General features: G+C 35.6%; 1 protein-coding gene across 3 annotated transcripts in view; it reads right to left on the reverse strand.

Moving 5' to 3' along the window:
* LOC138737619 (protein disulfide-isomerase A6-like) overlaps positions 1-23,713 on the reverse strand; it is a 59,815-nt gene that overhangs the window by 22,243 nt on the left and 13,859 nt on the right. For 2 of the 3 annotated variants that reach the window (XM_069888259.1, XM_069888258.1), the window contains exons 2-10: positions 18,726-18,864; positions 18,584-18,641; positions 18,362-18,488; positions 18,165-18,271; positions 11,984-12,108; positions 6,386-6,500; positions 5,428-5,565; positions 4,372-4,459; positions 4,207-4,279 (exon numbers count right to left, since the gene is read on the reverse strand). In XM_069888259.1, coding sequence (XP_069744360.1) covers positions 4,207-4,279; positions 4,372-4,459; positions 5,428-5,565; positions 6,386-6,500; positions 11,984-12,108; positions 18,165-18,271; positions 18,362-18,488; positions 18,584-18,641; positions 18,726-18,864 — 970 coding nt within the window. The remainder of the gene's footprint in view (positions 1-4,206; positions 4,280-4,371; positions 4,460-5,427; positions 5,566-6,385; positions 6,501-11,983; positions 12,109-18,164; positions 18,272-18,361; positions 18,489-18,583; positions 18,642-18,725; positions 18,865-23,713) is intronic. The other variant, XM_069888260.1, reaches the window with a different exon arrangement.

A 23,713-nucleotide genomic window follows, 5' to 3' on the forward strand; every position in this document is an offset into this window, starting at 1 on the left:
CCGTGGTGCAGCCAATCAGCACACTTTCCACCACACTTCTGTTGAAATTTGCTAGGGTTTCTGGTGTCGTACCAAACCTCTGCAAACTCTGGAGGAAGTAGAGAAGTTGACATGCTTTCTTCACGATGCCATTAGTGTGTTGGGTCCAGGAAAAATCCTCCGAGATAGTGACTCTCAAGGACCTAAATTTGCTCACACTATCTACCTCTGATCCCTCAATGATCACTTGGATTGTATACCTCTGGCATTCCTTTCCTGAAGTCAACAATCAGCTCCTTAGTTTTGGTGACATTGAGTGCAAGGTTGTTAATGGTGCACCATTTAGCCAAGTTTTCAACCTCCACCCTATATGCTGACTTTCTTTATACTGCCCACTTACCATGGTTTTGTTGGAAAGTTTGTAGATTGTGTTATTGTTGTACTGAGCTACATAGTGCATAGATCAGGTGGCTAAGAGCATAGCCTTGTGGTGCTCCAGTACTGATAGAGATTGTGGAGGAGAAGTTCTTACCAACCTTCACTGATTGTGGTCTGGAGGTGATGAAATCCATGATCCAATTACACAGTCAGGTGTCAACTCCCAGGTCTTGGAGTTTGCTGACCAGTTTTGAGGGGATGATGGTGTTAAATGTTGAACTGTAGTTGATAAACAGCATCCTGATGTAAACATTTTTGCTGTCCAGGTGTTCCAGGGTCTTGGGTAGAGCCAGTAGGCACTTACAAATTGCAGCATTAGGGTAGCCCTCCTCGGACTTGGGTGAGATTACTGGGTCATGTGCACCTTTCAAATAGCAGACTGACCTACCTGTTAAATTGCCAACCCAGCGATTTAACAGTGATCCCACCCCTGCGATGACATGGTGAGAGCTGTGTCATATGATAACAGGGAAATGTTCTCTATGTTCTTCCTTTCCCCTTCCTTTTTAAAGTTTCTGTTCTTGTTATGTTTAAAGTTTCTGTTGCCTTTCTGCCATCAGCACCCCCCTCCGAGCTGTCAGTCGCCCCCCTCCAACTCCTGGCCGTCAGTCAATCATGGCAGTGACACCGCTAGAGAGTGAGGATCGACTGGCGGCCCGGAGCGGGGGAGTTGACTGGTGACCCTGAGCAGCAGGGTGACTGACAACTGGTTGGGGGGTGGGCTGGTGTTTAGGAGAACCCTATCATGGCAGCAGTAATCCCCTCCCCCCCAAATTTGTGGCAGCGGCACATCGAGGCAGCACTGCAACAGCATCCTATATTGAGCCAGCCAGGGGTTTCCCTGTGACGCATGGACGCAAGCGCTCCCCTTCCCCTTTCAAATTGTCAGAGGAGGAGGCCTAGGTAAGTTTTACTGTGTTCCTTGACCTACCTCAGAGGTAGGTCTGGGACCCGGTTGGACCCTTTCAAGTCACCATATACTTGGGTCGTCAACCAAGCAAACCCCAGTTAACCCCATCTGAAAGGGCCTACAGTGAGATTGGATCTGCTGCAGACATATTTCTATAATAGGCGAACTGAAATCGATCCATGTCACTGCTCAGGAGCTGATCTGCTTCATCACCAGCCTTTCGAGGTACTTCATCGCTGTTGATGCAAGTGTTGTGATGGATTATATCATATTTTATATTGTATATAGATATGTTTTTGAAGGAGATAGATTGTGGGGTTAGTGTAGGTCACAAACAAACAGAAACACTTCACTAAACAGATTTCATTTAAAATGAAAGAACTTTTCTTAAAGCAGACACTCTGGGCCCAGTGCCTTTGTGAAGACAATAAGAACTGCTTTGCTGAAGGTTTTCATAAGGAGGTGCAAATAGAAGAACCCAAGCTCAAGACACTTCACAAGTAGGTGTTTATTCGACATGCTCTAGAGTAATGGATTATTGCTTTGAAAGCACCAGATCAACAGGCTCAAAAGTTTTGGTCCGGTTCTGCAATCTGTCTGGTGGTCATGTGGTTTTGCAAGCAGAGAGAGAGAGAGAGAGAGAGAGAGAGAGAGAGAGAGAGAGAGAGAGAGAGAGAGAGAGAGAGAGAGAGAAGAGAGAGGAGAGAGGAAAGAGGAGAGAGACCAAACACGATTTCTCTGAGAGAGAGAGAAAAAACTGGTTTCTGCAGTCATGGCAAGCTGGCAGCCTGTTGACACCCCATTTTGAAGATGGGTTGTGAGTTTGGAGTTCAGTCTGTGGTACACCCTTGTGATCCATACAAGAGGAACTGGCTGGCTAGTGTTTCACCTAAAATAAGGGAAACAAAAGGAACTCTGTGGTGACCTGCAGAAGAAGAGGCTGTCATTTGGAAAACCATGATGGGACAAGTTTCTTCGGCAAGACATTGAAGTGACTGATTGGAGGGAATCAGTTTGTGTGTGCCCAACGAGCAAGAAATCCCTCTCTGAAACCAACAAGGACCTTCCTGAACGGTAACCAGTTAAGCACCAGAGCTGGGTGAAAATTCATAAATGTTAAATTCTGTGCACAGTATAAGAATTGCCTGATACCAGTGAACTTGGAGGAGTGAAAAGTGAGATTGGACTGTGAATCAAATAACTTTTCTGAACTTATACACATTACATACACGTGCGCTCAGAATTAGAAGGAGGTTAAGTTAGGTTAAGTTAATAGTAATAAGTTAAAGTTTGATCTTGTTTTAATGTTTAAATAAAATTAAAATAATGTTTGTTTAAGTAACCATCTGTCTTGGTGAATTTATATTGCTGCTGGGTTTTTAGGGTGCTCTGGACCCATAACAGTGCTACTGGTCAAATAATTGTTAGGCCCTGCTGGAGTGAGATATTGAGTGAGATATGGCAACACATTTTTAGTTGCACTAAGTTCTGAGGGATTCCATTTCAAACGATACAGAAATCGATGATCATCATGAAGGCCACTATCCCAGATAACAACATTCAGAATATTGATTGCAGATGCGATATATTACTTTGAAGACCTCCTCAGAGAAGCAATTTAAAAAATGTCAAATGTTACTCCTCGCTGAAAAGTCTATGTGACCTGAAGCAAAGGGCATCCAACTTGACTAGATCTCACCAACTGCATTTTCTAAAACAATGATCTCTTCAGTTGTCCTCCTCCTCATTCTATTAGACTAACCATTAAGATAAAACTCAAATGCATGGGAACAAGTGTTCAGATTGAATTGTAGAAGACAGAGAATAATTTATATGAGGAAACTGTGACTTGGCTTGAACAGAACTAAACCAAAACTGTTTGATATATACTCTACTGCAAAAATTAAATGCCAGCAGGTTTATAAGCAATTGATGAACCTTAGTGAATTCTACCTCTTAGTTACTCCTCTAGGCATGGTATCAAGTCTTCAGTAATGGTGCAATTTACTGGCTGAGAAAAAGTAAGCTGCCACTTTCTTCACAATTACACTGCCCTCATGACATATTACAAGAGCAGAAAAGTGAATCGTTTGCTTGCTTTGATGATCGTGGTAATCTTGCGTCTTAGCATATGTTGTAATTGTAATGATCTGCTAATGCAAAATTGCACCATCAAATGATGAACTCAAGGGTATTATGATGACTATCGCGGTAACTTCATTATCTGCATCTGCATTAATCATTTGCCTTGATTAGTGGAACTGGAACAAGCCATCATAGTGATCCAACTAGGGTGGCATCGCTAAACTTGACAGGCCCAAACCCACCTACACCCTTAAATGTGCATCCGTTGCAACATGCAACTCCTCAAAATTGTGGTTAGTTGCTGGATAATTGTCTCTGTGGACAAACTACATTGAAAGACTACTCTTCCATGCTTCAATGGGTCAAATCTCAGGATTGTATTCAGACAGAACAAGCAGTGGAAAGGATTGGGGAAAGGAGAGGATTCTCTCTGTTGCTAAATTTTGAGTTCACAATGAAGTTTGAATTTATTGACTAACTCACATCACTGTGGCTTCACTGGTCAACACTAAGATCAGATCACTAAGATGATGTTACATTCTGTTAACTCTTAAGTCTTTTCCATCTATGGAACATTGTTTTTATAATCACCCATATCAAATTTAAAGCAAATTTGCAACCATAGCACCCATAAAAATGAGCTATTTGAAACCAAACAGCAACTTACCTAAAGCTAGACAGATCATTTTGGAAACAAGCCATTTTAATTTACACGAAAACCAGCATTCATCATCTTCTCGGTGAACACTTAATACTATTTGTTGCTTCAACAAAAAAAAAAGAAAATCACTTACCCCCATTTTTTCTTCTTGTACTTGTGTGCTATTTTCATCAGTAAGCTCAGATAATCACTTCTGCCACTATTACCTGGTAACAGAGAGGTTTCATTAAAAAAAATTGACAACAGATAAAGGAAATCAACAATCTATAATTTCGTATCATTCGACTGAATAAGATACCTGTTTCAGAAATATGAGGCAGTACAGCAATAATACATAATACCTGGAGATCACAGACTGTCTTAAAGATTTCTTCATTGACCATTTGCTAAAAACAAATTAAAAGAAAATATATCAAACTGTTAGGCTATACTGATTTGCCATTCTTTTATAAGTCAGACAATAGAGAGGAATATGTAACAATTATCAAGGAGTGAAAATGATTGGCTTCAATCATGCGTTTCATGTTTCAGTGAAATCCTGCTGTTTCAAAACAATTTAAAACCAGGAAAATATCAATAGCTTTAAACTTTTATTTTCTTTGCTATTACAAATCAATATTAGTATTTGTACCAAACTCACATATTTACATTTCAAACCTTTATATTTGTCAGATACCAAGCCCAAAAAAACCCCAAATCTCTAATTATACATGCTCAAACATACAAATTAGATTCAGCTCTTTTGCTCTGTTCTGCTGATTGATAATATCATGGTTGATCTAATTGTAACCTGAAATCTATCTCTTCATCTACCTTCGTTACCCCCTTATCATGTACCTATCTACCTTTGCTTTAAGGATATCCAACTCTGCTTCCACCACCCTTTGAGGAAGGCACTTGCAAAGACCCATGATGCTTATCAAAAAAAATTGCCTGACTGTAAATTGAATTGAAATAATAGCTAGTATTTCACACACATCATAAATATTTAGAACCTTTCATAGGGTAATACAAATTGCTTTAACAGGAGATATATTTTGTTGGCAAAAGTTTACTGTCTTGGAAAGAAAGTAGTATCTGAATACATTTACAGCATTAATTAGAAAAAATAATTTTCACAATCATAATATACTTGCCAAGTGTGTTAATTCATTAAATGTATAGAATTAAGAAAGCAACATCTTATGTATCAGTAGTCGTTTTACAATACATATATGAAAACTTCTCAAAGGTTAAGAAAACATACCATAGATAAAAATGTCTGTAACTCTATTTGACCTTTCTGACAATCTGGTCTCTGATATGTATATGGTTGTTATTTACATATATGGTTCTTTTGAAGCCTATTTCTTACCTCAAATGGCTTATAAAGTGATATCTTAGAATACAGGTTAAGTCCTGCAGCAATAATGCTAGGTGTAGATTTTTCACCATTGTAGTCAACCACTTCTTTGTTTGCTTGAAATATCTTAATCATTGGAACTTGTTGAATCTAGGAAGCAACAATGATTTGTAAGTTAAAATTGAATGAAATAATTACATATGTGCCTTACCAAAATTAGAAAGAATATTGGAAATAAGGTAAAGACCAAGAATGAATTGCTAATACCTTGTTCATGAAATTATTGAACCTGAAACGAATAAATTATTATAATTCACTGAATGTATTGAGTTGTCAGCAGAGGCCAATTGTGAATGGGAAGATGTCAGAGTAAATTGACTATGGCCTTAAATTAAATGAATACACTTTAATACAGCTTTCTGTTGAAGTTTCCTCTGTTGCAATTGTGCATCTCTTGGTTTTGACAAATAGTGTTTATGTTTGAAATGGCTATATATTACTTTGACAGGATTTAAATATAGAGATAAAGCAGCACAAGGCCAGGGATGCTGAAGAAAAGTGAATGAAGTGAAGTACGAGAAATGTACCCTAGCCAGTCAGAAAAACGGAACAAGATTTGCACAGTGCAGGTAAAATAAATTCTAAGAGCATATTTACAGAACAGGGCTACAAAAAAACATTAATAAAAGTGAATCAAATTAAGGTGATGCAGTAGACTGCACGAACTAAAATGGTCTGAAAGGCATCTAATGACTTGTGATACAAGAGGAGGGAAACAGAGAAAAATGACATACCTGTATATAAAGTATGGTGTGAAGAAGATTGCAAGTGCAAGAATATTTTGACAGTGAAAAATTTACATTCTCTCGTTAGATTCTAATAACACTGTGGCTGAATAGTTTTGGAAACAGGTGACATTGCCTAGTTTGTACTGTAAATGTTGATACTGTAATTATATTTAAAAACTCACCCTAAATCGAGTGGCTAGCATCACATTTACTGTAGTATCCACAGCTGCAAGATGGATCTTTCCTTTTGTCCGTCTGGTTAGTTCAACAACTGCATTAGTCCATGCAGGTTCTTGACTAAAAAAAAGTACTTGTGTTCTCAAATGCCAAATTATAAAATTGCAGGAACAAAAATAGGCCAGAATACTGCTTCAAAAAATAACCAAGTCAACAGTAATTTTATTACATTGTAACATTTTATCTTTATTTATGTCTTCATTAAAATCACACACAGTTAGGTCAGTTTCCTTGCTGCAACAGGAACTGAACTATTAACCCATCTCAAAGGCAAATAAACATGATCAACAAATGCCGATCTAGCAATTCCATTAATAGTTCCCATATTGTTATTATTTTCTATCCCTATTGATTATCTCAGCACATCCTTCATTAACCAGTAATGGTGGAAATAAGTAATTCAACCTGACAAATATTTTCATATATTTAATCAATATCAAAACTTTTAGTTATCCACTAATTACCTCTACTCATTCCCTTAAAAATTAGAATCAGAATTTATTGTCATGAGTAAGTCATGAAATTCATTGTTTTGCAGCAGATCACAGTGCAAACATTCATACAAACCACCTTACAATCATAAATAAAAATAGTGCACAAAAGGTCAAAGTAATGCAGTGTCTTTGGTGCAATGATCATTCAGGAATCCGATGGCAGTTGGGAGAAGCTGTCCTTGTGCCACTGGGTGCTCATCCTTAGGGTCCTGTACCTGTTTTCCAATGGTAGCAGAGCAGAGAGGGCATGGTTCTTTGAGGATAGAAGCTGCTTCAAACAACGCCTCTTGTAGTCGTCCATGATGGAGTGAAGTCTGGTGCCCATGATGTCACATCCAACTTAACAGCACTTGAGTTTTTTCTTGTCCTGAGCATTGGCACTTCTGTACCAGACAGCAATGCAACCAGCCAGAATGCTCTCCTTGGTAGACCTGTAGAAGTTTCGAGAGTCTTTGGTGACACACTGAATCTCCCCAAACACTTCACAAAATATAGCCGCTGGTCAGCCTTCTTTGTGATTGCTTTAACATGGAGGCTCCAGGACAGATCAACGGCAATGTTGACACCCTTGATGAGGACTGGATCGTGTTCTCCTAACTTCCTCTTGAAGTCCACAATTATCTCCTTGATTTTGTTAATGTTGTGAGTACAAGGCATGACACCACTCAACCAGCTGATCTATCTCTCTCCTGTACATTTATTCATTGTCGTTTGTGATTCTGCTAACAACTGTGGTGTCATCAGCAAATCTGTAGATAGCATTGGAATTGTGCCTGGTCAGAAAGTCATGGGTGTATATTGAGTAGAGCAGTGGGCTAAGCATGCATCCTTGTGGTGTGCCTGTGTTGAGTCAGTAAGGAGGAGATTTATTTTTTTGAAAATGTTATTTATTATTTGTATCAATACAGACAAAAAGAAAAATTCAATAAATACAATATTAATCATTTGATCATGTGTAGTGAAACAAAAAAAAAACTTAAATTTTCTCCACAACCCCCCTCCCTCCCAAAAGTAAGAAAAAAGAGAGAAAAGAAACACCTACTAGTAGATATATTAATTTCTAATTGAGAGGGATGGATAAGGTGGAAGAAGTGGATGGAAACATATTCATAAAATCCATATATAGTTTTCAAATACTATAAACATTTTCAACTAGATTTCTTAAACTATGTGTAATTTTTTCTAAAGGTATACTATTTTGCATTTCACCGTGCCATTTACTTAATAATACTTCATTATCAACTTTCCATGCTATCACTGTATATTTCTTTGCTACCGCTATTGCTATATTAAATTTTTTTTTCTTGGGATTTATCCAATTTCAATTTTATATCCTTTTCATATATATCTATAGATAGATATATATAAATATATCTATCTATAGATATATATATATCTATCTATATATAGATATATATAGATATATATATATATATCTATCTATAGATATATATCTATCTATCTATAGATATATATCTATAGATATATATATCTATAGATATATATATATCTATATATCTATAGATATATATATCTATATCTATAGACTCAAGTAAAAAAAATTATTGGATCCCGTTGTATCTTTATCTTCATAATTTGTCCTAATAATAGACTCAAATCATTCCAAAACCTTTCCACTTTTTCATAAGACCACACTGAATATAAAAAAAGTCCCTTTTTCTTTTGTACATCAAAAACACTTATTAATTAGCGTTAATTCCATTTAATTCATATGGAGTATAATATAATTGATGTAAAAAATTATATTAAACCATTTGGTATCTAGTATTAACTGTATTCGTAAAACTTGACACAATTTTGACCATATTTCCTCTTGAATTTCTATATTTAAATCTTTCTCCTATCGCATTTTTTATTTATATAAATCTTTTTTCTTTGTGGTTTGTTATAATTTTACATACATATTAGTAATAACTTTCTTAACCATAAATGTATTTGTTATTATATCTTCAAATTGAATTTGTTTTGGAAGTCTCAAATTTGTTTCCAATTTCTCTTTTTAAATGATTTTAATTGATAATATGCAAAAATTGTATTATTATGTACATTGTATTTATCTTTTAATTGGTCAAAAGTTTTTTAAAAATGATAAAAAAACAATCTTTTAACCTCTGTATACCTTTACTATACTAATTATCAAATAAAGAATTATTTAAAATAAATAAAATAAAATAAATTGGTTTTGTTTTAACAACATTTTTGGTCATTGATAGTTTTTAATTCCTCTCTCAATATGGATTCCATTCCATATTTTTAATAAATGTTTTAAAACTAATGTCTCCTTAATTCTTTTGAATAACTCACTATTCCATTTATACAGAATTTGCTCTGGGATAAATTCACTAAATTTATTCATTTCAATCTGATCCTAAGCTGCTTTTTCATCCCTTTGATAACAGGAGGACAAAAATCTCAATTGAGCTGCTTTGAAATCATTCTTAAAATTTGGTAATCAAATTTCCATGTTAATTTTTCCAAACCAATTCGTGGCATCTTTCCTTTCCAAATAAACTCACGTATTTTTTTATTCAAACTTCGAAAGAATGATTCTGGTACATGAATAGGTAATGATTGAAATAAATATTGTAATGACCATAACCATATAACCATTTACAGCACGGAAATAGGCCATGTCGGCCCTTCAAGTCCGTACCGGTTCACTTGAACAACTCCACTAACATCTCTGCAAACTCCTGAGGAAGCAGAGGCTCTCTTCATGATGCCACCGGTGCGCTGGTTGTCGTGCATCTCAAAAATTTTACTAAGATGGATCTTGATTTTTGATATGCCTGCGGTTTCGGAGCTAGTGCTCTGTGTGCCCTTTCTATTTCTTCCTGCATTTCTGTCGCTCCCAGGACCTTCAGGATCCATCCTTTCCTGCATGTCTGTGCCCTCTTCACCCTCCTTCAGGCCCACTATTTTTATGTTGATTCACCTACTATAATTTTCCAACATATCAATTTTCTGAGATAACAACTCTTGTGTCTCTTTAATTTTTTTGTTACTTTCTTCCAATTTTTCTCTCAAGTTATTTACTTCCATTTCTACAGCCGTTTCCCGCTCTTCCACATTCTCTACTCTTTTCCCTATTTCCGTCATTACCAGTTCTAACCTTTGCATTTTATCTTCTGGTCTTTTCATTTTCCTTTTATTTGCATTAAATTCTAATGATAACCATTCTTTTAGTGATCGCATTTGTTCTTCAAAAAAAACTATATCTATATTCTGTTCATCAGTTTTACCTTCTATTTCTCTGTGAAGATCTTGGTGGTCTTCTTCCTCTTCTTCTGTGTCTGTATCTGTCTTCTTCTCTTCTTTGTGTCTGTGTCTCTTCTGTTTTTCCAGATGAGCTGCTTGTTTTCTCGGAAATATATTTATTTTAATACAATTCACTCATCCTATTAGCATTATTGGCAAATATTTCCATCTTCTTAAGACCTCTTTTGACCTTTTTAAAAATGATAATAATTTAACTTAAATTATTTATATTTCTATTATTTTTTATTCCCAAATATTTAATTGCACGATTTTTCCATTTAAATTCATTAACATTCCATGTGGAGAAACATATTTTGCCAAGAGGAAGCATATAGGAGGAAGATAGATTAGCTTATTGAATGGTGTAACGACAACAACCTTACACTCAATGTTAGCAAAGCAAAGGAGATGATTATGGACTTCAGAAGGAAGTCGGGGAACACAACCCAGTCTTCATTGAGTGCTCAGTAGTGGAGAGGGTCAAGAACTTCACATTCTTGAGTGTTAACATCACTGAGGATCAGTCCTGGAGCTTCCACATTGATGCAATCACAAAGGAAGCTTGCCACTGGCTATACTTTGTAAGGTGACTGAAGAGGTTTGGTATTCTGGCTGGTTGCATCACTGTCTGGTATGGAGGTGTCAACAATCAGAACAAGAAAAAATTCTAGAGGGTTGTTAACTCTGTCTGTGATATCACAGTCACCAGACTTCACTCCCTTGAGGATATCTACATGAGACGGGTATCTTAAAAAAGCAGCCTCTATCCTCAAAGACCCCCACCACCCAGGCCATGTCCTCTTCACTCTGCTACCATCGGGAAAAAGGTACAGAAGCCTAAAGATGAGTACTCAATGGCACAAGAATAGCTTTTTCCCTGCTACCATCAGATTCCTGAATAATCAATGAACCAGAGACACTGCCTTACTTTTCATGCACTTTTTTTTAATATAGTAATGTTATAAGATGGTTATAAATGAATATTTGCACCATGATGCTGCCACAAAACACTGAATTTCATGACTTGTTCATAACAATAAATTCTGATTCTGATCAAAACATGGAGCCCATTTCCTTCGCACTGGAGCTGCACATTGTATAAAAATGACAACAATAATGTTTTAAGTGCCAAGTGAAATAAATTATTATCCAGGGCTGTCAGTGAAATTTATTGTTTGTTTCTTGTTAACATTTGCTAGTTTAACTATGCAGGGATGTTCCCTAATTTATAAACAGCGGTTAACTGTGGTGCATGTATTAGAACAAAACATGGTTACCGTGCAGAAAATCTTATTTCATCTTTGTGGATGGGGTCGTGGGCTTTACTTTCTCCTGGAGCACCAAGGCCATTTAGCTCATTAAATCTGTGGCTCTTAATGTGCCTGTATTCATTTGATCTCAGTTGAAACAGAGATGGTTCTGCTCCATTGTGGACATGCTTTTTCAACATGTGTATACTTTGCTCATAGGCAGATTGGGGGCGGGAGGGAGGGTCCAAGTAAATTCTTTTTGCTGTAAACCTCAGAGGTTATGGCAGAGCGGCTGCAGTACAGAACGTTGCTGGGGAAATAAAAATATTGAGCACTTTCTTGGGAGTTCAATATTGGGCGGGTGAGGACAGTGGCACCCGCCTTCAAGTAGTGGCCAGGGCTATGAAGTGAATAGCAAAAATTTAACATTTTTTAATTGTACATAATGCTGATTTAAAATAATCTTTAAATAAAAGTACATGGTGATTCTGTAAAACTTGCAAGGATTTTTATTACCCACCTTAAACAGTGCTCACACCAAGGTGCATAAAACTCCACAATCCATATTTCATCACTTCTAGTCACTTGGTTATCAAAGTTTCTATCATTTAGTTCAAACGCATCTTTATTCATTATTTGCCGACACTATTTCAAAGACAATAAAAATGTTGCGGAAATATTGAAAATAGCTACCAATATAACCATTTACGGAGTGGAAACAGGCCATGTTGGCCTTTTGAGTCCGCACCGGTTCACTGATTTTGTGTGCCCTAGTCAGGCCTTCTGATCTTTTTATTTTCTTATTCAATTTATCACTTGACCGTTATTCTGCCATGGTTGTTATGACTATAGACTGAAATCTACATTTCCATTTGTACGCAATAACCCTTAATGATCATGAATCTATCCACCTCTGCTTTAAACATATTCAGAGGGTCTACTTCTACTGACCTTTGAGGAAGAGAATTACAAAAACTCAGGGAAAAGAAGTTCACTTCATATCTGTATTAAATAGATTAACCTCATTTTTTTTTTTAAATAGTGGCCTCTTGTTTTAGATTCCCACAGAAGAGAAAACACCCTCTCCACATTCAACCTTTCAAAACCCCCAAGAATCTTATTATTTTCAATCATCACACCTCTTACATCTCTTGTATTTTGCAGTCACAAAATTAGCTTTCCAACCTTCTTTGTGAAATAACTTGCCCATTCCAAGTATTAGTGCAGCATATCCTACTCAACTGTTTCCTTTCAATTAACAGATCATAAAAGTGTGTGTGTGGGGGGGGGGGGGGGGGATGTGGCCATGCAAAGGTCTTAGACAGATGTGTTTTGATCAAGATCTCCATGAAGAGTATAAAAAAGATGGTTACAATATGAAAATTAAGAATTTTTTAAACTAAAAAAATAGATAACTACTAAGAAACCAAGTCAGCCAAGAACAAAAATTGAGGAAGTTTCTACTCAGCCAGAAAGGCAGCTGGTGGACCCCGGCAAAGTTGGAGAGTTGGGACAAGAATTAAATATTATCCTGGAGAAAATGGAAAACTGGAGCAATCAATTTGCAGGCGTTGCAACTGTAATGAAAGAAATGACTGAAAGGATGAATTAAATCAAAGAAATCATTGAAGAATTCATGCTAAGAATGAACCAAGCAGAAGTAGATGGTAAAAATGCAAGATAAGCTAAATGTTTTGGAAAAAGATGCAAAGAATTGGTGGGAGTCAGATAGACAAGGTCTGCTGGATAAGATCGATCACATGGAGAATTTTAACGGACAAAACAATGTTCGAATTATCAGATTGAAAGAAGGAATCGAGGGAAGAGATCCAGTGAACTTCTTTGAAACATGGATCCCACTAGTGCTGAGAGAAGACAAATTCAGAGAAAAATTACATTTTGAAAGGGTGCCCAGGACACTTGAATCCAGAAGAGCCAGCAATCAGTGACCAAAACCGGTCCTGGTAAGACTTTTGAATTATCAGCAATGGGAGACAATTCTGGGAGCGGCATACAAATACTCTAAGCAAGATAATGGTCCACCCAAGACTCAAGATTTTAGTACCACTTTAATTAAGCAAAGAAAGGAGTTTGATGATGTAAAAAGACAATTGCATTCCAAAAACTTGAAATATTTAATGATATACTCTGTGACCTTGAGGGTCGAAGCAGCAGAAGGTAATCAGCGATTTTTCAAGAATAAGAACGAGGTGGAAGATTTCCTGTGAAGTTTATGAAAAGACTAAGGTTACCAAAGAAGAAAATGGTGAAGCATATTTACAATGGGACTAAGTAAAGTTGTAATTTTAAAACCATCTTGTATTTATTGTTGAAAAGTAAATGTTATTGAAATGTTTATGGAGAGCTCAGTAAAGAGAAAAAACTTGGGAAAAGTAGTAGCAGGTGGAGATTTTGGTCTAAGGGGGAGAATGGCGCCCAGAGAGGAATATCTATAAAAGATGGCGCTAAAGGGAGGGGTTCTTCTTCCTCATAAGATTCTGTGGGCTTTTCTCGCAGGCTTTCAGGGTTTCCTGTTTGCGTCACCATCAGGGAAGGGACGTGGTAATTGTTTTTTTAAAGGGGAAAGATAACTATTATTTAAACAATCTAAAAGGTTTCATTGTTAAACAATATTTGTTTAAAAATTGATATAGATAGAACATTAAAATTTATTCATCTTAATGTTAATGGAATAAATGGGAGAGTGAAAATGAAGCGGGTCTTGGCACACCTAAAAAAAAATTAAAGGCAGATATAGTCTTTCTACAAGAAACACATCTTACAAAATTGGAATGTGCTAAGTTAAAAAGAGGATTGGTGGGACAAGTAATATCTTCATTTGGCTCAAAAACAAGAGGAGTAGGGATTTTAATTAATAAAAATATACCAACAATAATAGAAGAGACTTTGACTGACCAAGCCTGAAGATTTGTAATGGCACATTGTAAAATTTATGCAGAATCATGGCCTTTTATTAATATATATGCACCAAATTATGATGATGAAGCCTTTATGAAGGATATTTTTTTTAAACTGCAGAGGGAAGACAAAATATACTGGTCAGAAGAGAGTTCAATTTCTATCCAGATAAATCAACCAGAACAGTAACAAAGGCAAAAGCTACATTTATGAAGGATTTAAATTTGGTTGATATATGGAGGTAGCTTAATCTGCAGAAAGAGACTATTCATTCTACTCAAGGGTACATATCTCACATACAAGGATTGATTTGTTTTTAATGTCTGCCCAGTTAAAAAATAGAGTGGTAAAAATGGAATATCTGGCAAGACTTTAAGTATTGCAATAATGGAAAACAAGAAAGCATGTACAGAGAGCATCTCAATGGCACACTGTTGAAAAGGAAGGACTTTTGTGAGTTTATTAAGAGACAGAATTATTTTGTGAAACTAATCTTTCTTCTACTGATAATAGCTTTTTAATATGGGATACACTTAAAGCTTATCTAAGAGGACAAATTATTTCCTATGAAAAAATCTTAAGAAAATATGCTACAGAGTTGGATAGTTTAGAGAAAGATAAAACAAAACTAGGAAAACAATATCAGAGATCAGGGTTATGTGAGAAATATAGATTAGAGAATAAAAAATTGAAATACAGGTAGTCCTCGACTTCCAACCTATGCGAGTCATTTCTTCCCGCACATTATGACCAAAAATTTAATTTTTTAAAATTAAAACTACTGTATACAGTAGTCCCCTCTCCTGGCAGCAGACCAAAGTCCTTGCTCCCCATTCTCTGTGGCAGCCCGAGGTCCCCGTTCTCCGATTCATGACCACACCCAAGTTACAACCAATCCTTCCGTCCCCATTATCGTCTTAAGTCGGGGACTACCTATATAACACATTACAAATGTATAGAACGGAAAAAAACTATATTAAAAACCAAGCAAAAATATTATGAATTAGGAGAATAGATACAAAGTTTTATCTTGGCAGGTAAAGGTACAGGAGTCATCTAGAATGATAAATGCAATAAAAACAGAGGCCTATATAACATTTAATCAAAAAGAAATAATTTAATATTTTAGACAATATTATATGAAACTATCTAAATCAGAATTATGAGATTAAAATGAGATGGATGAATTTTTAACAAATGTTGGACTTCCAAAATTAGAAGATAGAGAATGAGTTGATTTATATGCCCCTTTCACAAGAGAAGAAATTGGGTACTTTACATGCTAACAAATCTCTGGGGGAAGGGTGGAGTTCCTCCTGAGTTCTATAGACAATTTAAAGATTTATTGATGCCTCTTATCATGGATGTATTGGACCAGGCAGTGGAGACCCAGACCCTCTCAGAATCTTTCTTAACAGATATAATTACAGTGCTTCCAAAGAAAAGTAGAAATTCATTAAAAACTTCATCATATAGATCTATATCACTTCTGAATGCTGATTTTAAAATATTGGCAAAGGCACTAGCTAATAGATTGGGACAATATCTACCAAAATTAATACATACAGATCAGGTGGGATTTGTTAAAGTAAGATATTTTTCAAATAGTCTAGGTAGACTATTTAATATAATACATATGGCAAAATCAAAGAAAAATCCAAGTATAATGGTCTCCCTAGATGCAGAAAAAGCATTTGATCAATTAGAATGGTCTTTCCTATTTAAAACAATGCAAAAATTTGGTGTAGGCAGAAAATGTATAAATTGGATAAGAACTCTTTATCATAAACACAAGCCAAAATTATAACTAATAATCAGATGTCAGCAGTTTTTTCCCTTGAGTAGATCCAATAGACACGAGTGTCCTCTGTCCCCAGTGCTTTTTATTCTAGCTATCGAGCCACTGGCATAGATTATAAGAAGAGATCCAGATATTAAAGGCTTCAAATTAAGACAGGAAGTACATAAAATTAGCTTATTTGCTGATGGTGTGCTATTATATATGTCTGATCCAGCTGAATCCTTGATAAAATTATAAACAATATTAGAAAAATATGGAAGAGTATCAGGTTATAAAATGAATATTGACAAGAGTGAGACAATGCCATTGAAGAATTTTGATTAAGAAAGATATAAAAAAGGTAATAGATTGAAATGGAAGACAGACAGAATCAAATGTTTAGGAATAATGACATAATAATTTACTGAAATTGTATAAACTTAATTATACTTTTAGAAAAAATAGATTTACAGCAAAGGAAAGACCTGTCAATTACTTTAGTAGAAAGTGTAAACTGTATTAAAGTTAAGATGATGCCAAGATTACAGTATATTTTTCAATCATTGCCAATTGCACGACCTAAAAATTTCTTTAAATTATTAAATAATTACATAAGGCAAAATGCTGAGAATTTCATTGAAAAAGCAAACATGGGATTGTAATCTGGAAGGACTTAGGCCTCTGGATTTTAAGAAGTATTATTTTTCAGCACAAGCAAGATATTTATCATCCATCTTTGAAGAAGATTGTTCCCCCTCTTGGATCCAAATGGGATTGAATTCAATAAAAGAGGAGACAGCAAAGGAATTTATTTACAAGTGGAATGTTAAATTAATAACAAAAAAGATGGATGACCTGATATTAATACATATGATTTAGAATATGGCAAGAACTAAATGTGTATTGGGGCAAAAAGCAGATATATCACTAAGAACACCATTATGTAAAAATGTGTTGCTGCCTATAAATTTGAGTAACAAAATATTGAATTCATGGTATGATAAAGGAGTAAGATATATTGATCACTGTTATGTGGAGGGATCTCTTATGTCTTTTGAAATAAATACAGAGTAGCTAATGGGACTTTCTTTTGTTTTTTTCCAGCCAAGATCATTCCTAAGAGAAAGATGGGGGAAAAGTTTGGCCCCACTTGAAATTAGTGAATTGGAACGAACAATTTGGCTGGGGAATGCACCTAAATTTATAACTAAGATGTACTATGGTATGGTCCACAGAACGAAAGTGCAAAACAAGGTTTACAGAGATCGAGAGAGAGAGAGAGAGATGGGAGTCGGATCTAGGTGTTGCAATAATGGAAAGATGTTGGTCTGATTGGTGTTTGGATAGCATGACATCAATTATAAATGCAAGTTATGGATTAGTGCAATATAATTTCCTATACCAATTCTATCTCACACCATAGAAGATGCATAAATCAAAAATCTGAAATATCAGAGATGTGAGAGGCATAGCAAATTCACAGACACTCGGTGACTCTGGGGAGAACTCTCTTTTGCTTCACTTTCTCTGACTGTAAGGGGCGCTTCAGGCAATTTCTGCCAATGACTAGTATGTCTGCCTTATAACAGACGAAACAAAATTTTGTGTAATCTGACTTTTTATTAGATGATAAAAATTGAATCTTGATAAGTTGATAAGGTAGACAGCCAGCATCTTTTTCCCAGGGCGGGAGTAGAAAACACCAGAGGACATCTATACAAAGTGAAGGAAGGGAGGAAGGTTTAAGGGAAACATCTGGGACAAGTTTTTTTAATTTTATAAAGAGAGTGTGGGTGTCTGGAATGCATTATCAGGGGTGGTTGTTGGAGGCTGGAACAATATAGGCTTTTAAGATACCTTAGACAGGCACATGGATGAAAGAAAAATAGAGGGTTATGAAGTAGGAAAAGTTTAGTTTTTAGGTATACATAGGTGGGCACAACACTGTGGGCCAAAGGGCTTGTACTATGCTGCAAATTTCGATGAAAATTATCTTATTCACCTGTCTTTCAGATGCACACATCCTGCTTTTTTCCATCAGCCTCTCTCTTATAGTGAACCGAATAGAATTAAGTACTCCATTGGCAATGGCTGCACTTGACCTTCCACCTAATAAATCAAATTATATTGTAGGCATTTTAAACCAAATTATTTATTTTTAAAAATTCACAGTGAAATTTAGAAATATGTTGATTATACCATAATACTTCTCTGGCTTATTCTTGTTAACTCCAAAGAATTTTATGGTGGGAAATTCTTCAATTTCATATTGATGTCCTATAGACACATATTTAGTCACATCTATTGCACCAACTTTAACAATGCCCTGTTCACAATCAAAAACAAAGTAAACCATTATAAATCAAAGTAATGCAGAAGAAAAATTATCCTTTAATATACTTTAAATAATATTCAAATGACCTTCAGGGCACTTGCAACCTTAATCCACTCTGGAGCAAACTGTTCACAATGTTCACACCTGCAATGTATACAAAACTACATCACCAACATGACATCATAAGTATTAAAGTGCATGGCCAACTAAAAACACAAGTTCACTTACCAATGGACATAAAATTCTACCAGCCACAGTTTGTCACTCTGAATAACTTGTGAATTAAAATTTATCGAAGTTAATTTTATCACATTAGTTGATGAGTAGAACGCATTCACAGTAAAAGTCCATGCTAATAAGAAAATACCTGAAAATTAAAAAAAAATTAAGTTTTACAATAATTACAGTATGAAATATATCTTCATAGTCATTTAGGAGCTGGAAATTACAATTCTAATAAATGAGCCTGAAGAGTGCACAGGAAGATTGTTAGCTAAATTTATAGTTAATAGTTAGTTGGAAGTACAATAACAACAAATACATTATGAATGTCAGTAGGAACAGATTAATAGAACTGAGCGAGCTCCCTGAAACAGATCAATATTTTATCATGTCTTAGAATTGAAAAATGTAATAAAAGTAATGATTGAATCAAAGGAAGAACACTGATCTAAAGAAAAAAAGCAAGGTTTCTGACATTTTTTCTTCAGAGAGTGCATCAAAACTGCGCTACCCTCGTGCTTTACTTTCATGGGTCCCTAGTTTTTTCCTGATTTTTGGCAACCCCCTCAGGCTGGCGCTTGGGGAACCCCCCTCCCCATCAATACTCTAGTATCCAAAGATACATACAGATACAGGTCTCACTCACTACTGAACTGAAAAAGTTAAGGGGTATGGACGGAGACATGATTGTTGAGATAATTTTGAATCCTCGTGGCCAATGAGATAATTTGGAATGGATGATAATAAGACCAGTCAGAAAAAAAATATAAATTATAATGTTAACCAAGGATAACAACAATTAAGAGAAACAATGGAGAAATAACAGAGAAACAGCTGAAGAGCAAAAACACATGTTATGAAAATAAAAAGAACAAATTGATTTTACTTGGAAGTTACCACAATTGTGTTTTACACTGACAGTATTGCCAAGTCATATCTTTCACACCAACATTTTTTTCAAACTAACTTTTTAATTATTCCACAAAATATTCCCATGCCCCACTAAAACATTCTTAATCCCCATGCCCCACCAAAATATTTTCACGCCCCATCTTGAGATGGGGTAGACGAGAGGAAGTTTTATGTAATATCACATTTTTGTTTTATTACACGACAATAAAAAAATCTTGAATTTTGAAATACCCATCTTTTACTTTTAATGATCTACCAACTAAGCAAAATTTGTATCGCTACAAGGCGATACAAACTACACACGAAAAGTATTGAGCAAATTATTTCAGAATCAATTCTGAGTTGCTCTTCTCACCCTCATGCACCCCATTCTCCCCTGCTAACTATTTTACCTTTTGCTTTTCTCTTACATCAACCTCTTTAAAATGCTTCTAAGACTAGAGGCCTGTGTCTAATAGTGTGCCGCAGAGATCTGTGTTGGGACCATTGTTGTTAGTTGTATATATCAATGATCTGGATGATAATGTGGGAAATTGGATCAGCAAGTTTGCTGATAACACAATGATAGGAGGTGTTGTGGACAGTAAGGAAGATTTTCAAAACTTGCCGAGTGATCTGGACCAACTGGGAGAAAAGGCCAAAAAAATGACAGATGGAGTTTAATGTGTTTAACAAGTGTGAGGTGATGCATTTTGGAAGGGCAAATCAAGGTAGGTCATACACAGTAAATGGTAGGGCACTGAGGAGTGCGGAGGAGCAGAGAGATCTGGGAATATAGATACATTGTTCCCTGAAGGTAGCGTTGCAGGTGGACAGGGATACAAATAAAGCTTTTGACATCTTAGACTTTATAAATCAAAGTATTGAGTACAGGAATTCTGATGTTATGTTGAAGTTGTGTAAGACAATGGTGATGCCAAATTTGGAATATTGTGTGCAGTTCTGGTCACCTAACTACATGAAGGAGATAAATAAGATTGAAAGAGTGCAGAGGACAGAACCAAGGTGCTCAACAAAGCGATCTCCCAGTCTGCGCCCAGTCTCTTCAATGTAGAGAGCACAACAGGAGATGATCCCTGCAGATTCAGAAGTGAAATGTTGCTTCACTTGGAAGGACTGTTTGGGGCCCCGAATGGTAGTGAGGGAGGAGGAGTGGGCTTAAGTGGAGCATCTTCTGCAGTCACAGGTGAAGGTACCAAGGGGATGATTGGTGGGGAGGAAAGAGTGGACAAGGGAGTTATCAAAGGGATGATTGTGGGGCATCTGTATCCCTGGGTACAGAGTAATCTGAGACCCTGTTTATCCTTCTGAACCTGAATCCTTGACTTCCTCACCAGCAGACAATAATCAGTGCAGATCAGCAACATTCCTTTGCTGACCATCAACACTGGCTCCTCAAGGCTACATGCATATATACTCATGATTGCGTAGCCAAGTTTGGTTCCAATGCAATCTGTAATTTTTCTGACACCACTATTGATGGCTGAATGAAGGGCAATTATGAGTCAGAATACAAGATGGAAATCAATAATTTGGTTGTGTGGAGAAAGAACTAGAATTAGAAGAAGAATATCAAAGAACGGGGGAACAAGACAAATGTAGAACAATAGAAGATAAGAAAATTCAATACAACACTTTACAAACGTAAACAGCAAAGAGGCAATATTAAACACAAAACAGAAATATTACGAATTAGGAGAAAGAGCACATAAAATAATGGCATGGCAATTGGAGGCTGCAGAATTAGCAAGACCTACAAATGCTATACAGAATGAAAACAATACAGTCATGTATAACCAAAAAGAACTAAATGAAACATTCAGACAATAATATAAAAATTTATATAAATCTGACACTCTGGGAGACAAGACTGAAATAGAGGAATTTCTCGATCGTGTGGAACTCCCAAAACTGAATGATAATGATAAACAAGAATTGGATTTAAATTTCACTAGGGATGAAATTGAGAAAGTATTTGGAGCTCTTCAAGCTAATAAAGCCCCAGAGTAAGATGGATTTCCACTCAAGTTTTACAAAGAATTTAAGGATTTGTTAATGCCATTATTCATGGATTTAATAAAACGAGCAGTCGAAACTCAGACATTACCAGACTCTTTCTCGATAGTAATAATGACAGTATTACCAAAAAAGGATAGAGATCCACTTAAAACTTCTTCCTTTCAACCAATATTTCTATTAAACATAGATTATAAAATAATAGCAAAAGCACTGGCAAACAGGTTAGGACAGTATTTACCTAAGTTAATACATACAGATCAAGTGGGATTAATTAAAGGAAGACAAGCATCAAATAATTTGGAGAGATTGTTTAACATAATACATTTAGCCCACTCAAGACTGGATCCTAATATAGTGGTATCATTAGATGTAGTATCATTAGACGCAGAAAAAGCATTCAATAGACTTGAGTGGCTGTTTCTGTTTAAAACATTGGAAAAATTGGGTATAAGGTGGGGATTTATTAACTAGATTAAGGCATTATATCAAAAACCACAAGCAAAAATAATAACTAACAGCCAAATATCAGGAACATTCCCATTAAGCTGATCAAGTAGACAAGGTTGCTCTCTCTCCCCGGCTCTATTTGTTATGGCGATAGAACCACTAGTAGAAATAATCAGAAGTGATCCTGAAATTAAAGGCTTTCGAGGTCAGTCAAGATCAACACAAAGTAAGTTTATTTGCCAATGATATATTAATGTATATATCTGAACCTGGGAGATCACTGTAAAATTTGCAGGAAATTTTAACAAAGTATGGAAGAGTATCATGGTATACAATAAATAAGGATAAAAGTGAAATTCTACTTTTAACAAATCAGGATTATGAATGATATAAAGGAAACAGAATACTCAAATGGAAAAATAAAGGGATCAAATACCTGGGAATTATGCTTGATAACAATTTGAATAATTTGTACAAGTTGAACTACTCTCCCCGCTGGCAAAAGTAGTTCAAGACCTACAAAAATGGAAGGACCTTCCCCTAATGTTAATAGGGAGAGTTCATTGTATCAAAATGAAGATAATGCTAAAAATTCAATATTTGTTCCAGTCAATACCAATATATTTACCAAAAAAGTTTTTCAAGACAATAAATAATTTAGTAAGTCAATTCCTATGGAATAATAAAGTACCAAGAATAGTATTAGAAAAATTGACATGGGAGCATAAACTAGGGGAACTGTGACTCCCAGATTAAAAAAAAAATATTACTTGGCTGCACAGTCAAGATTTCTGGCATCTTTCTTCAATACAAACCCACCAAAATGGGTGCATATGGGATTACAAGGAATGGATGAAACAGTGATTAAAGAGATTATTGACAAATGGAATTTAAAACTAATCAGGAAAAAGACTTCAAACCCTATATTGATTCAATATGGTAAAAATTTGGCAGGATATTAATAAAATAGGAAGGAAAGCTGGAATTTTGTTAAGATCGCCATTATGTAATAACCCGATGCTACCGATGATAATGGGAAATAGGATTCTAAATATATGGCTACAAAAGGGGATTGGCCATATCGTGGACTGCTACGAAGACAGTGTCTTTATATCATTTGAACAAATGAAGCAAACCTCTGGAATTCCAAATGGTACTTTCCTTTGTTATTTGCAATTAAGAGCTTTTCTAAGAGAAATTTGGAGAAATTACATGACTCCTCTGGGAGTAAGTGAATTGGAACACACATTATGGATGGGTAATGTACACAAATTTATTACCCGAATATATTATGCCCTACAAATTGAAGGGAAAAAGCCTGGATTACATTGATCAAGAGAAAGATGGGAAGTAGATCTGGCAAGAAATATACCAGAACAATCTTGGTCTGAATGGTGCAAAGATGAGGTAACCTCGATTATTAATGCACGGTATGGTTTGGTGCAATTTTACTTTTTGCATCAATTATATTTGACCCCACAAAGACTACACAAATCAAAACCAAAAATATCAGATAGATGCTTTCAAGGAGAAATAGAGGAAGGAACATTTCTCCATTCTGTATGGTCATGTACGAAAGTTATTCCTTTCTGGCAAGAAATATCAGAAGAGTTAAT

The sequence above is a fragment of the Narcine bancroftii genome, chromosome 6 (genome assembly GCF_036971445.1).
Source record: "Narcine bancroftii isolate sNarBan1 chromosome 6, sNarBan1.hap1, whole genome shotgun sequence".
NCBI classification, from domain to species: domain Eukaryota; kingdom Metazoa; phylum Chordata; class Chondrichthyes; order Torpediniformes; family Narcinidae; genus Narcine; species Narcine bancroftii.